At 35.6% G+C, this 13021-nt stretch overlaps 2 protein-coding genes across 2 annotated transcripts; one reads left to right on the forward strand and one right to left on the reverse strand.

Moving 5' to 3' along the window:
- LOC141395740 (glyoxylate reductase/hydroxypyruvate reductase) lies at positions 1–1442 on the forward strand. The gene is made up of 2 exons (XM_073971616.1): positions 1–280; positions 367–1442. The coding sequence occupies exons 1-2, from the start codon at positions 72–74 to the stop codon at positions 1268–1270; spliced, it is 1113 nt and encodes a 370-aa protein (XP_073827717.1). The 5' UTR covers positions 1–71; the 3' UTR covers positions 1271–1442.
- A 7481-nt stretch (positions 1443–8923) lies between these two features.
- Sym (symplekin scaffold protein) lies at positions 8924–13020 on the reverse strand. Its single transcript, XM_073971615.1, has 4 exons — positions 12796–13020; positions 12395–12588; positions 9266–12329; positions 8924–9195 (listed from the first exon to the last, which is right to left on the reverse strand). The coding sequence occupies exons 1-4, from the start codon at positions 12880–12882 to the stop codon at positions 9004–9006; spliced, it is 3537 nt and encodes a 1178-aa protein (XP_073827716.1). The 5' UTR covers positions 12883–13020; the 3' UTR covers positions 8924–9003.
- Between the last annotated feature and the right edge of the window lies 1 nt (position 13021).

A 13021-nucleotide genomic window follows, 5' to 3' on the forward strand; every position in this document is an offset into this window, starting at 1 on the left:
AGCTGATTTTTAACATAGCAACCGCACGCACGCACACACACACATCTCCATATAAATAACTCCAGCCAAGCATGATATCGTCGTCGTTTCATTTTACAAAACATTTGAAAAGCCTGCGGGTCAGTAGTTTGCATAAACAGCTGGAACAAGTTTTATACTCGAAAAACATTCCCAAACTTCAATTTTTCTCCACTAACGCCATGAATTTGAAGAACAATAAAACTGTCTATGTAACTCGGCCCGATGTTGCAGGAGTGGGTTTAGATATTTTAAGGAAGGAGTAAGTTTTCCGTTTTATATTATACAGAGCATAAGATTAGATTATGAATCACTTAAAACAACCTTTGTATACTATAAACGAAACAGGTGTAATGTAACAACATGGTCCGAGGCCAAACCGGTGCCACGCGAAGAATTACTAAAACAAATCGAGGGCAAGGACGCTTTATTTTGTGCTCTAACGGATAAAATCGATGCTGAGGTCATTGAAAAGGCTGGTCCTCAATTGAAGTGTATAGCAACAATCTCAGTTGGTTATGAACACATTGACTTGAAGGAATGTAAAAAGCGTGGCATACGTGTAGGTTACACACCTGATGTCCTGACCGACGCCACGGCAGAACTTACTTTAGCATTACTTTTGGCGACCAACAGGCGTTTGCTGGAGGCCAACAAGGAGGTGTATAACGGCGGTTGGAAATCATGGGCTCCCAGTTGGATGTGCGGTCAAGGTTTGAAAGGTTCACGTGTGGGACTCTTTGGTTTTGGACGCATTGGCCAAGAGATAGCCAGTCGTTTGGTACCGTTTAAACCAGCCCTCATCACCTATACCACACGTACACAACGTCCGGAAGAAGCTAAAAAAGTTGGTGCTGTTTATGTTTCATTTGAGAAAATGTTAAGTGAATCAGATTTCATAATTGCTTGTTGTGCCCTTACACCGGAAACTAAAGAAATTTTCAATAGTTCAGCCTTTGATAAAATGAAAAGTAATTGTATTTTTATAAATATTTCACGTGGTGCTGTGGTCGATCAAAGTGCCTTGTATAGTGCCTTAAAAGAGAAACGTATCTTGGCGGCTGGTTTAGATGTAACCACTCCAGAACCCTTGCCGCTGGATGATGCCCTGCTGAAATTGGATAATATTGTAATATTACCGCATATTGGTAGTGCTGAAACCCATACACGAACTGAAATGTCCCGCATAACAGCAATGAATATTTTGGCCGGTTTAAATGGTACGGAAATGATATCGGAAGTCAAGTTGTAAACTAGAGATTTAAGGAAAAAGTGCTTTAGCATGAATTTGCTTTGTAATTGATACAATTTAAGGTTGTTTTAAATAAGACAAAAAAATATGCTTGAAATTATTCCTGCCTGCCCTATGAACAATAGAGAATTTTTAATTAATAAAAGAAAATTATCGGCCAATACGAAAACAACATCCAAGTTGTGAATTATTCAGATAACGTGGATAATATTTTCATGTTATCCAGAAAAAGAGGATAGATTTTCACATCATTTTGATAACGTGGATAATACTTTCACGTATTTAAATAACGTGGATAGTATTTTCACGTTATTCAGATAACGTGGATAGTATTTTCACGTTATTCAGATAACGTGGATAGTATTTTTACGCTATTTAGAAAACGTGGATAATAATTTCACGTTATCCAGATAACTTGGATAATATTTTCACGTTATCAAGACAACGTGTATAGTATTTTCACGTTATCCATATATCGTGAAAAATATTTTCACGTTATCCAGATAATGTGGATAGTATTTGCATGTTATCCAGATAAAGAGGATAGATTTTCACGTCATTTAAATAACGTGGATAGTATTTTTACGTTATTCAGATGACGTAGATATTTTCACGTTATCCATATAACGTGGATACTATTTTTACGTTATTCAGATAACGAGGATATTATTTTCTCGTTATCCAGATAACGTGGATAGTATTTTCCCGTTATCCAGATAACGAGCATAGTATTTTCCCGTTATCGAGATAAAGAGGATAATATTTTCATGTTATCCAGAAAAAGAGGATAGATTTTCACATCATTTTGATAACGTGGATAATACTTTCACGTATTTAAATAACGTGGATAGTATTTTCACGTTATTCAGATAACGTATATAGTATTTTCACGTTATTTAGACAACGTGGATAATATTTTCACGTGTTTAGATAATGTGGATAGTATTTCCACGTTATCCTGTGTTTTCACGTTATCCAGATAACGCGGACACTATTTTTACGTTATCCATATAACGTGGATACTATTTTCCCGTTATCCAGATAACGCGGATATTATTTTCTAACTATTCAGATAACGTAGATAGTATTTTCCCGTTATCCAGATAACGCACTTAGTATTTTCCCGTTATCCAGATAACTTGGATAGTATTTTTACGTTATTTAGAAAACGTGGATAATAATTTCACGTTAACCAGATAACTTGGATAATATTTTCACGTTATCTAGACAACGTGTATAGTATTTTTACGTTATCCATATATCGTGAAAAATATTTTAACGTTATCCAAATGACGTGGATAATATGTTCACGTTATCCAGATAACGTGGATACTATTTTTACGTTATCCAGATAACGTGGATACTATTTTTTACGTTATCCAGATAATGTGGATACTATTTTTACGTTATTCGTATAAAGTGGATACTATTTTCACGTTATCCAGATAACGAGGATATTATTTTATCGTTATCCAGATAACGTAGATAGTATTTTCCCGTTATCCAGATAAAGAGGATAATATTTTCTGGTTATCAAAATAATATGGATAGCATTTGCACGTTATCCAGATAACATCGATAGTATTTTCACGTTATCCATATATTGTGGATAGTATTTTCACGTTATCCCGATAACGTATATAGTATTTTCACGTTATTTAGACAACGTAGATAATATTTTCACGTATTTAGATAATGTGGATAGTATTTTCACGTTATCCAGATAACGTGGAAAGTGTTTTCACGTTATCCAGATAACGCGGATACTATTTTTACGTTATCCATATAACGTGGACACTATTTTCCCGTTATCCAGATGACGAGCATAGTATTTTCCCGTTATCCTGATAAAGAGGATAATCAGCCCTATTCTGAACATTCCCATGGGAACTGTTTCCCATGGGAACGAAATTTCCCATTCCCATGTTTTCCATATTCTCAACGACGTGGGAACAGCAAACGATGGGAGCTGAAATTTCGAAATTCGAAATCAGTTACACCAAATTATTATAGCATACTTTTGGGGGGCTGTAATTATGTTTTGTAATACAAAATGCCTATTTGCATTGAATTCGCGGTTTTTGACTTAGATTAGCAAAGCACAACTCACTTAATTCAACAACCGTGCATTGATTTATGGATTTTTTAAGTGAATGGAGTCAACGATGTGTGGTGTTGTTCTAATAAGCACATTTTCTTCAGAATTTGCGAATTGGTGTAAGCATTTTTTTAATTAGTAGCAAACATAAGTTTTGTGTATAAAGTAATAGGAATTTTTTAAGTTTGCAACGAATTTAAAAATTGTATGTTGATTTGGAATAATTTTAGTTAGGGGTTTAACGCGTATATCGCTAGTTTTACTTATACCTAATGATCGCTAAAACTCATATTTTGCATATTTTTAAAAAAATTCAAAAAGATAAATTCGGATATTTTTCTCGATTATTACATATTTCAGAAAACGTATCTCAAAAAAATAAATAAATAAAATACGTTTTTGATTGAATCTAAAATTAAAACACATGCCCTTGCAAAATTTCAAGCTTCTACGTTCAAAAATAACGATCCTATTCAAGAAAAGGCATTTCGGAAAATGGAATAGCATTGCAATAATTTAGCATATATGTATGTACGTTTGTGTGATAGTTGTCGTGTACGTTTTCAATAGAACGTTAGTCGTCTGATTTAAAAAACCGGAAGATTATATTACAAAAATGAATACAAGTTGTAAAGATTGTATGTATTATGGCATGATACAATGATACAAGGTAACCTCACGCTCACAGCTCACAGAGTTGTATTCGCTTTGCCGTCCCTTCATTGACAAAATGATTTTGACAAACTTTGTAGGTATACGTTAAAATATACACATGTCAGGTTTATTTACATTTCAAAATCTAAACCAATTTAATTTTAAATTTTTAAATTAACCATTTTCAGACAATTAGGAGACAATTTATACCTGTACCTGCGTCTGGCTGGAGGAAAACTCTTGAACGGATCAGCCGAATATGTCCAAACATTGATCAATTTCGAGAATGGGCCATAAATCCACATCTTCCTCAAACATTTTCGCTAAAATTGTGCGCTCGGTAACTTTCGAAAGGAACAACTAATTTGTTTCAAATATTGTTGCTCGTAACATTTCTTTCGGGCCTAAATCAGATGTGGACTATATCATTTAAAATGAATACCAAACGTATTCCTTGTGGTCCTGTTTAAAGTGATACGTGGTCAAGTCCATGCTCCAGACATATTGGAATCCTACGGTGACCAATGTAAATGGCTGGTGGTCACAATAATTGAAAAAGTAACTGATATTGATCAATATTACTCTCCAACATGGTGAAGTCCTTGCCTCCTGACATAATGACTCAAATCTCAAAAAATCAAACTGCGAAAAACTAACATGACTATTTGGCACGATAACTATTGAAATGACTTTCCAAATTAGATCCAGTTCCAAGATGGACAATAGCCTAAACATACGTAGATGTGGTTTTACTAGGAAATATACGCTGTAAATAGATAAGTTGTTTTTTATATTCTTTTATATTGTAAAACATATACATTTTGTAGCTTTTCAAAATACAATACAAAGATCATAAGTTTTCAAAAGTTTACGTCTTGTTGGGGGCAGTGGCGGTTCTTCATTCTAGCTTCGAATGCCTTCTATAGCATTATAGCGCTGTTGAGAAACGTTGGTAGTACCCATCAACGGTGTTGTAGCAGCATAAAACCTACGTAGAAGGTTAGGTTTGATGTTGGTTTGCCAGCCGCTGGCAGAAACGGGTCAACCCGGTATGAAAGAACCCGCTGCCGTGGGATTGCCCAATTCAACGTTGTTTTATTTGGCGACAGTCTTGGCAATGGTACGCTTGTCAACAGCCAACGCAGCCAACGCAGTCGGCGGAGAAATTTGGGGAAGGGATTGAGACGACGAACACAACGAAAAACATTATTGCGTGGATCACGGGGCACCTCCTGGATTTCTTCAGATTAAGGGGCAATACAAATCGGTATTGGCCATTTGTGTTGCGTAAGAGTTCGTTAAATGGAGCGAATGCAAAACCGGCCAAGATGAAACAACAAATGTGGGCACCATATGCTAATACCAACAAATTGATTTCAAATCACATAGTATCAATGCCTAGGTTGTTACGAAAGCCACGATCTTCCATATGGTACCACGGTCAGCACTGTAGCATTTCAAAAAATAATTCCCTAAAAAGAGGGGAGTTTAATTTGTTGGCTTAAGTTGTCTCGTTAGAAAGTATTTATTCCAAACTCACACTTACCAAAAAAGGTTGAATGCTATTCGCATAAAATCCCAAAAAGAAAATGGGCTTATCTTTCTATTAGAGTCACCAAACGTAGAAGGCTATATTTTCACCAAAGATAGAGCTTTTTAACGTGATTCCATAATTGTTGTCTAGGAATATATATTTTCCGACATGGTCATGTATCTCGATATGATCCCAAGGCTACCTTCAGTAGCTATTTCGAACGCAATCATGTTAATAAAAAAATTACCAACGAAATTAAAAGACGACATGCATGATGTGACCCTTAAAATGCTAGAACGATGAGTACCACCAACAAAGACACGGGGAGCACGAGCAACAACATGACCAATAGCCAATATTTCACCAGAGGTTTGGTGATCTGTAAGAAGCACACATTCAATATATACATACAAATATAAACCCATTCAATAACCAACCCAATAACTAACTTACAGGCCTGTTCGCTGGCACACATCAATTGGTAGATATCGTAAACAAACAAATGTTTTATTTTTCGATTCGCTTATTGTTTTCCGAATATACGCAATCTTTTTTAGCGAATTTTCTATATTTTCACAATCTGTTTCTTTTGCCATTTTTCTTGGCAATTCATTCCAAACTCATTAAAATATTTTGTTTTGCAACGGCAGAAGCGTCCTCCATTGACCAATAAAATGATAACACAAATTTGTTCATTTTGCGACATCACTTAACCAATTTCCAATTTATTCCCGTAATTCATTATGTACAATTTATTCATTATGTACAAAAAATAAAAAGTAAACAAACAGTCTTGTTGTCATTTACATACAATTACAAAAACAACATTTATGTATACTGTTTCGATGCAGGGTTGTATTTGACAGCTCAAGGACGGTTTTTTCAAATGAGATTACCTTCTTATTCTGCCATGGTATTATGGTTATTTTCCAATATATTTTAATAATTATTGCCAAAAATTCTTTTGAAATTGATTTGTTTTTACTTGTTGTGCTGCGTTAACAGAATCAACCATGACTCTTTTTCTCGTATTTCAATACATATGGTCTGTTGCAGAACTGCAAAAATCTACTAATTTTTACTACATTTTTTTTTTGTTTTGTTCGATAACATAAAGGAAAATTTTTTATCGGTGTAAAACATGTTAGATTCTTGCAGGTTTTTGTATCATATAAGAATATGCAAAATCCGAAGTCTACTAATGGCATATTTTACAGTACATTTTGTATGCTTTAATTAAGCAAACACATGGCGATTATAAATATTTGCAGTAATTTTGTCGTGTAGATGTCTTAAAATATGAAATTTCATAAAAATATAACAAATTTCTTGAATTTTTTTTCAAACTCCCACACTGTTTGCTGGGGAGATTTTTCCCACAAAAAGACACAAAATTCTCCCACAATTCAAGATAGAGAATGTATACTTTTTTCCCATGGGAACAAATTCCCAATTCGAACTTCATTCAGAATGAGGGGAGATGGGAAATGGGAAAAAAACTCCCACAAAATTTTGTTCAGAATACGAAAATGTGGGAATGGGAAAAAATTCCCAACTCCCATGCGTTCAGAATAGGGCTGAATATTTTCTGGTTATCAAAATAATATGGATAGTATTTTCACGTTATCCATATATCGTGGATAGTATTTTCACGTTATCCAGATAACGTAGATAGTATTTTCCCGTTATCCAGATAAGGTGGATAGTATTTTTACGTTATTTAGAAAACGTGGATAATAATTTCACGTTATCCAGATAACGAGCATAGTATTTTCCCTCTATCCAGATAACTTGGATAATATTTTCACGTTATCCATATATCGTGAAAAATATTTTAACGTTATCCAGATGACGTGGATAATATGTTCACGTTATCCAGATGACATGGATACTATTTTTACGTTATCCAGATAACTTGGATACTATTTTTACGTTATTCGTATAAAGTGGATACTATTTTCATGTTATCCAGATAACGAGAATATTATTTTCTCGTTATCCAGATAACGTAGATAGTATTTTTACGTTATCCAGATAACGTGGATACTATTTTTACGTTATTCATATAACGTGGATAGTATTTTCCCGTTATCCAGATAACGAGCATAGTATTTTCCTGTAATCGAGATAAAGAGGATAATATTTTCTGGTTATCAAAATAATATGGATAGCATTTTCACGTTATCCATATATCGTGGATAGTATTTTCACGTTATCCTGATAACATGGTTGATATTTTCACGATATCCAGATAAGGTGGAAAGTATTTTCATATTATCCTGATAACGTGATTAGTACTTTCACGTTATCCAGACAACGTGTATAGTATTTTCACGTTATCCACATATCGTGGATAGTATTTTCACATTATCCAGATAACGTGGATAGTAATTTTACGTTATTTAGAAAACGTGGAAAAAAATTTCAGGTTATCCAGATAACGTGGATAATATTTTTACGTTATCCAGATAACGTGGATGGTGTTATCAAGTTATGCAGACGTTTATAGTATATTTTAACGTTATCCATATATCGTGGTTAGTATTTTCACGTTATCCAGATAACGTGGATAGTACTTTCACATTATCCAGATAACATGGATGATATTTTCACGATATCCAGATAAGGTGGAAAGTATTTTCATACTATCCTGATAACGTGATTAGTACTTTCACGTTATCCAGACAACGTGTATAGTATTTTCACATTATCTAGATAACGTGGATACTACTTTTACGTTATTTAGAAAACGTGAAAAATAATTTCAGGTTATCCAGATAACGTGGATAATATTTTTACGTTATTTAGAAAACGTGGAAAATAATTTCACGTTATCCAGATAACGTGGATAATATTTTTACGTTATCCAGATAACGTGGATGGTATTTTCACGTTATCCAGACGTTTATAGTATATTTTAACGTTATCCATATATCGTGGGTAGTTTTTTTAGGTTATCCAGATAACGTGGATAATATTTTTACGTTATCCAGATAACGTGGATGGTATTTTCACGTTATCCAGACGTTTATAGTATATTTTAACGTTATCCATATATCGTGAGTAGTTTTTTCACGTTATCCATATAAAATGGAGTGTATTTTTGGTAGTCTTTTCTCACATACCACACGCTAAAACATGCATTAAAAACGTTCCCATTTTATAGGTGTTCTTAGATCGAGTTACCCACTACAGCAATTTTAGCCGTGTGACAGGTGGCTATAATCATAGTGGGATTCAGTTATCAGTTAATTGAATATTTATGATAAAGTACTAACCTTATTTGAGAATTCTATAAATATATCCTTTGAAAACTTCATAACACTTTTTTCTTGATTTGAATATATATCCTTTTGCCCTTTAAAACTTTGTTCAACATTTAAAATGAGTTTATTACTTTAGTAAATTGAATATCTCTAAACATTTCCCGCATTAAAACTTCACATTTTAATCCATTTCCTCTCCCGGAGGAAGTGGCTGATTGACATCTGGCAATAGTGCAGTTGGAGGCTGAGTTGTACCAGTTACCACAGTACTTATTACCGGCACTGTGGATACAGTGGAAATTGTGGATATTTCCATGGGTTCTTCAATTTCTTTTTTGATGTTTTCTACAGATATAAAACCACCACTGTCATCCTGTTAAAATCAAATGAAAACAGTTTTAGATTAAAAACAACAAAAACATAAATACGCTTCAATGTCTTACCGTTATGAAAACATCCACAGCATTACCCGTTATGATATCCATAATTTGTGGTGTTACACCCGACATTGGTTCATCCTGTATACTTTGGGCATATTCCAAGAGGGGTTGCCTTAAATCGGGACACTGTTCCAAAGCAGAATGCAATTGTTGGGGAGGTAATTGCAAGAGAATCGACAATGATGTTGGCTTCAAACGTTGGATACACTTAAGGAAGCCCTCCCAAATAACCTTGTGGCGCCAAACTTGTTTAAGGATAAGTCTTTGCAAGAGATTTATAACAAAGTTATTACCCAAACGAGGATATAATGTTAAACTTTGTATAATAGTACGCATGAGGAGAGTGGGAATGGGTACAATTTCCACCAACTGTTGTAGAACACCAATTAAAACATCCTGGGTAAATACCTCCTTTTCGGCCAAACACATTGAGGTAGCTTTTACAATGAATTTAAGATCACATTCATTGGCATCAATGTTGTGGAGGGCCACCAAAATATCTGCTGGAGAGGTGGCAATTGTCTGCGTAGCAAACTCCGGACCAATACCCAATAGACGATTGAATACCTCCTTTACTACAACTTGATTTAGTTTTATCAACTTTGGTAGGGCAGCCAGGATTTCAGTTTTGTTCAGGCCACTTAGAATGGGAATTAAGACGCGAACATCCTTAATCTTTTGGGCATACAACTCTCGCACTCTGAACACCAATTCTGGATGAGGTGTTGGTTGCCTTTCGGTAAGTATGTAAATAATGCGTATTATCAATGTCTCACAGCCCTTGGGACAATCTTCAATAAGTTTCAGAAGTATGGGATTTTCGGGACCCAAACTCTTAATGGCAGCATCAATGGAACGCAACATTGTTCTTTTTAAATCAGCCGAGGTATTGGCATAAACTTGTGTCAGCCTTTCCAAAAACAATTCCGGCTTATGGGGTATTAAAGCCAATATTACAGTAAGACATATTTTGGCAGTTTCTTCGCGCCAAGCTGTCTCCACTTCAGGTCTTCCAAATTCTTCCCCAAATAAGGCTGAAGGAGGAATTTCCTTTTCCAAAAATGTACACCATTCCAGGGCGAATTCATTAATGCGTGGTGGCAGTAGTTTTTGACTGTTGTAAAGTGCCAGAACATGTTCCAAAGCCTTGTCGCGTAAATCACTGCGTTCGTGAACACTGAAATTAAGCAAATGTCTTAAACATTTTGCCCTTCTAGGTGGCCTCAAGACACACAAATCCTTTAACAACTCCAAACCATGTGGTGTATAGTCCTCCAATAATATCAAACTTAGGAAAGGTTTCAAAACTTCATCAGTTATTATGGGAGCTTCAAGATAAACACGGCGCATTAGCAACACCTTATCACGAAATTCGCACTTGGCAATAATGCCCTCAACCAGTTTTATAAGAAGCTCATTGTAAGCATGATCTGGACGATTTTCAGATTTCACATAAGAATGCCTTGTGAAACCTTGCAGTAGACAATACTCCTCATATAACCAGGAAAAGGCCAAATCGATGCGCTGTTTTATATCCAACATAATGAAATCGAATATGTGATAGCGAACATTGTCGGGAAATGTGGCAGCCATAACAGTTAACAACTTTCTTCTCTTTGCGGATACACCTCCAATAATACACTGGCGTTCAGAATTCAAAATACGTTGCACAGCATCCATGAGAAATTTTTCTTTCATTTGCCGCGAAAATGTTTTGGTGATTTCTTGCAACTTCAAAGCCTTGGCTTTTTGCTTCATACGTTCAATTAGTTCCTGTTCTCCCTTAACACGTTCCATATTCTCTCTCAACTTTTTGGTGGCCTCTTCTTTACGTAATTGCTCCTCATCCAGTGGTGTAGATGTGGATGAGGCCTCAACATCCATTGGCGTTTCTGTTGGTGGAATAGCCTTCACAATCTTGGCCTTCATTGGTGGCTCCTTCGTAAAAGCTGCCTTGCCGGGGCCAATTTTCCTTTCCGTCATTTGTTGACCCAGTAAATTGGATATTTTTGAAACTTGCTGGGGTATGGAAAGATCTTTGATGGGCTCAAACTCCCTGAGGAAATGCTCGGGTACAGTTTCGGGCAGTTTGGGTAAACATTCAACCACTAAATCCACCACCGTTTTTGTGGATCTTATATGCTCCGCAATAAACTTTTCATTAACTTTATTGGACTTTTGTTTCTGCTTTTCCAACTCCTCTTCATCGATTACCATTTCTTGCACTTGCCTAGAACCCTTAACCTCATCCATATCATCATCCCCAGAAGGTCCTAAACGACGTCTCTTCGTCGTACTATTAGCCATTTCTAAAATACGTTTTTGCCGCCTTTGCTGTTCTTGTTTATCCATTTTAGGTATGGCCCTTTGTATTTCTCCCTGGGAGGCACCCAAATCCATAAGCATGTGTTTAATGGCTGTTTGATATTCATAGGAACCTTTATTCTTGAGCAAGCTTGTCAGCTGCATTTTCAAACTCTTGCGCACAGAGCTAACTTGTGAATCCGAAAGGGTGGGTGGCAAACTGTTGTTAAGGTTTTTAAATGCCTCCACCACAGGACCCATGAGATTTGGTCTCATTTTGGCAATGGTACACAAACTACTAGTACAAGCTATCAAATTAACCGATGATATATATCTGGCTCCATGAAACCTTAGCAAGATATCGAAAATATGTAAAGCTTCCTCCTCCAGCTTTTGTTTTTTAATAATTTTCAAATTATCTGCCACATTTTCCAGCGAAAAATCATTCTCCTTCTTTTGACTATCTTCGTCGGGGTAACTCTGCAAGACCACAACACCTTCAAGGAATTTTATAGCATTTGTGCGTATACCATCATTTTCATTATCAATTAAATCCAAAATTTGAGCTTTTATCAGACTCATGACATTCCAAGCCTCTTCGGCACTGTCACTTAAGTCCTGCTGACTGCAAAGCCATTGTAAACCATGTTTGTAGATGTTGCCACAGGCCTGTATGACACGCTTTATCACCTGTGGTGAACGATCACGCAACAGCGAAGAAATGTGTTTGATAATTTGAGGTAAATATTCCACTTTTACTTTACTGGAATCAAATGAAACTTGGGAATTAGTTTAAGCTATCAGAAATTTATATGAAATTTTACATACCATATCTGCTCCATAAAGGCCACTACCTGCTTGCGTACGTCCATGTTAGTGTCATGAACCAATGACAAAATAGTATCGAGGAACTCTTCCAGCAGTTCAATACACGAACCAATTATAGTTTCTTGGATTTTCACCAATAGATCGCATTTTGCTTGTGGATTAGCTGTGGTCAATTCGTTGACCCATTCTACCACCTAGGAAAGACAACAGGGGAAAGTAGATATTCAAATATAAATTCCAAGAAGAAAGTATAACTTTTGGTCAAGAGAGAATGAATTCGCATTGCCTCTAACTGAATACAAAGTACCAATATGATATCTTCGTTTGGAACACATTTTTATCCAAGCCATCACTTTAATGGACCGGCAGCAGACCGCAGACCCGGCAATCGTGTCACTTACCCTAGCTCTGGCAGTTGCAGTCTTTTCATCCGTAAACAAATTAACGGTTTCACTTAGAAACTGAGGACGACCCAATATAGGATCCATATTTATCTAAAATAGGTTTAATTGGCTTTTATGTTTTTAGAAAATGCCAATTCGATATAAAAGAATTACCCTCCAACAGCTGTTAAAAAATTAATGACAAATTATAGGATCACTTTTGTTTTTATTGTGAGATAATCTA

This window comes from Musca autumnalis, unplaced genomic scaffold (genome assembly GCF_047663935.1).
Source record: "Musca autumnalis isolate F117 unplaced genomic scaffold, ASM4766393v1 scaffold_1, whole genome shotgun sequence".
In the NCBI taxonomy this organism is placed as follows: domain Eukaryota; kingdom Metazoa; phylum Arthropoda; class Insecta; order Diptera; family Muscidae; genus Musca; species Musca autumnalis.

Coding starts and splice junctions, on each gene's coding strand:
- LOC141395740 (XM_073971616.1), top strand. CDS start 72: ATGATATCGTCGTCGTTTCATTTTACAAAACATTTGAAAAGCCTGCGG. Junction 281..366: donor TTAGATATTTTAAGGAAGGA/GTAAGTTTTCCG, acceptor TAAACGAAACAG/GTGTAATGTAACAACATGGT.
- Sym (XM_073971615.1), bottom strand. CDS start 12,882: ATGGATCCTATATTGGGTCGTCCTCAGTTTCTAAGTGAAACCGTTAAT. Junction 12,330..12,394: donor GCCTTTATGGAGCAGATATG/GTATGTAAAATT, acceptor ATTTGATTCCAG/TAAAGTAAAAGTGGAATATT. Junction 9,196..9,265: donor CTGTGGATGTTTTCATAACG/GTAAGACATTGA, acceptor TGATTTTAACAG/GATGACAGTGGTGGTTTTAT.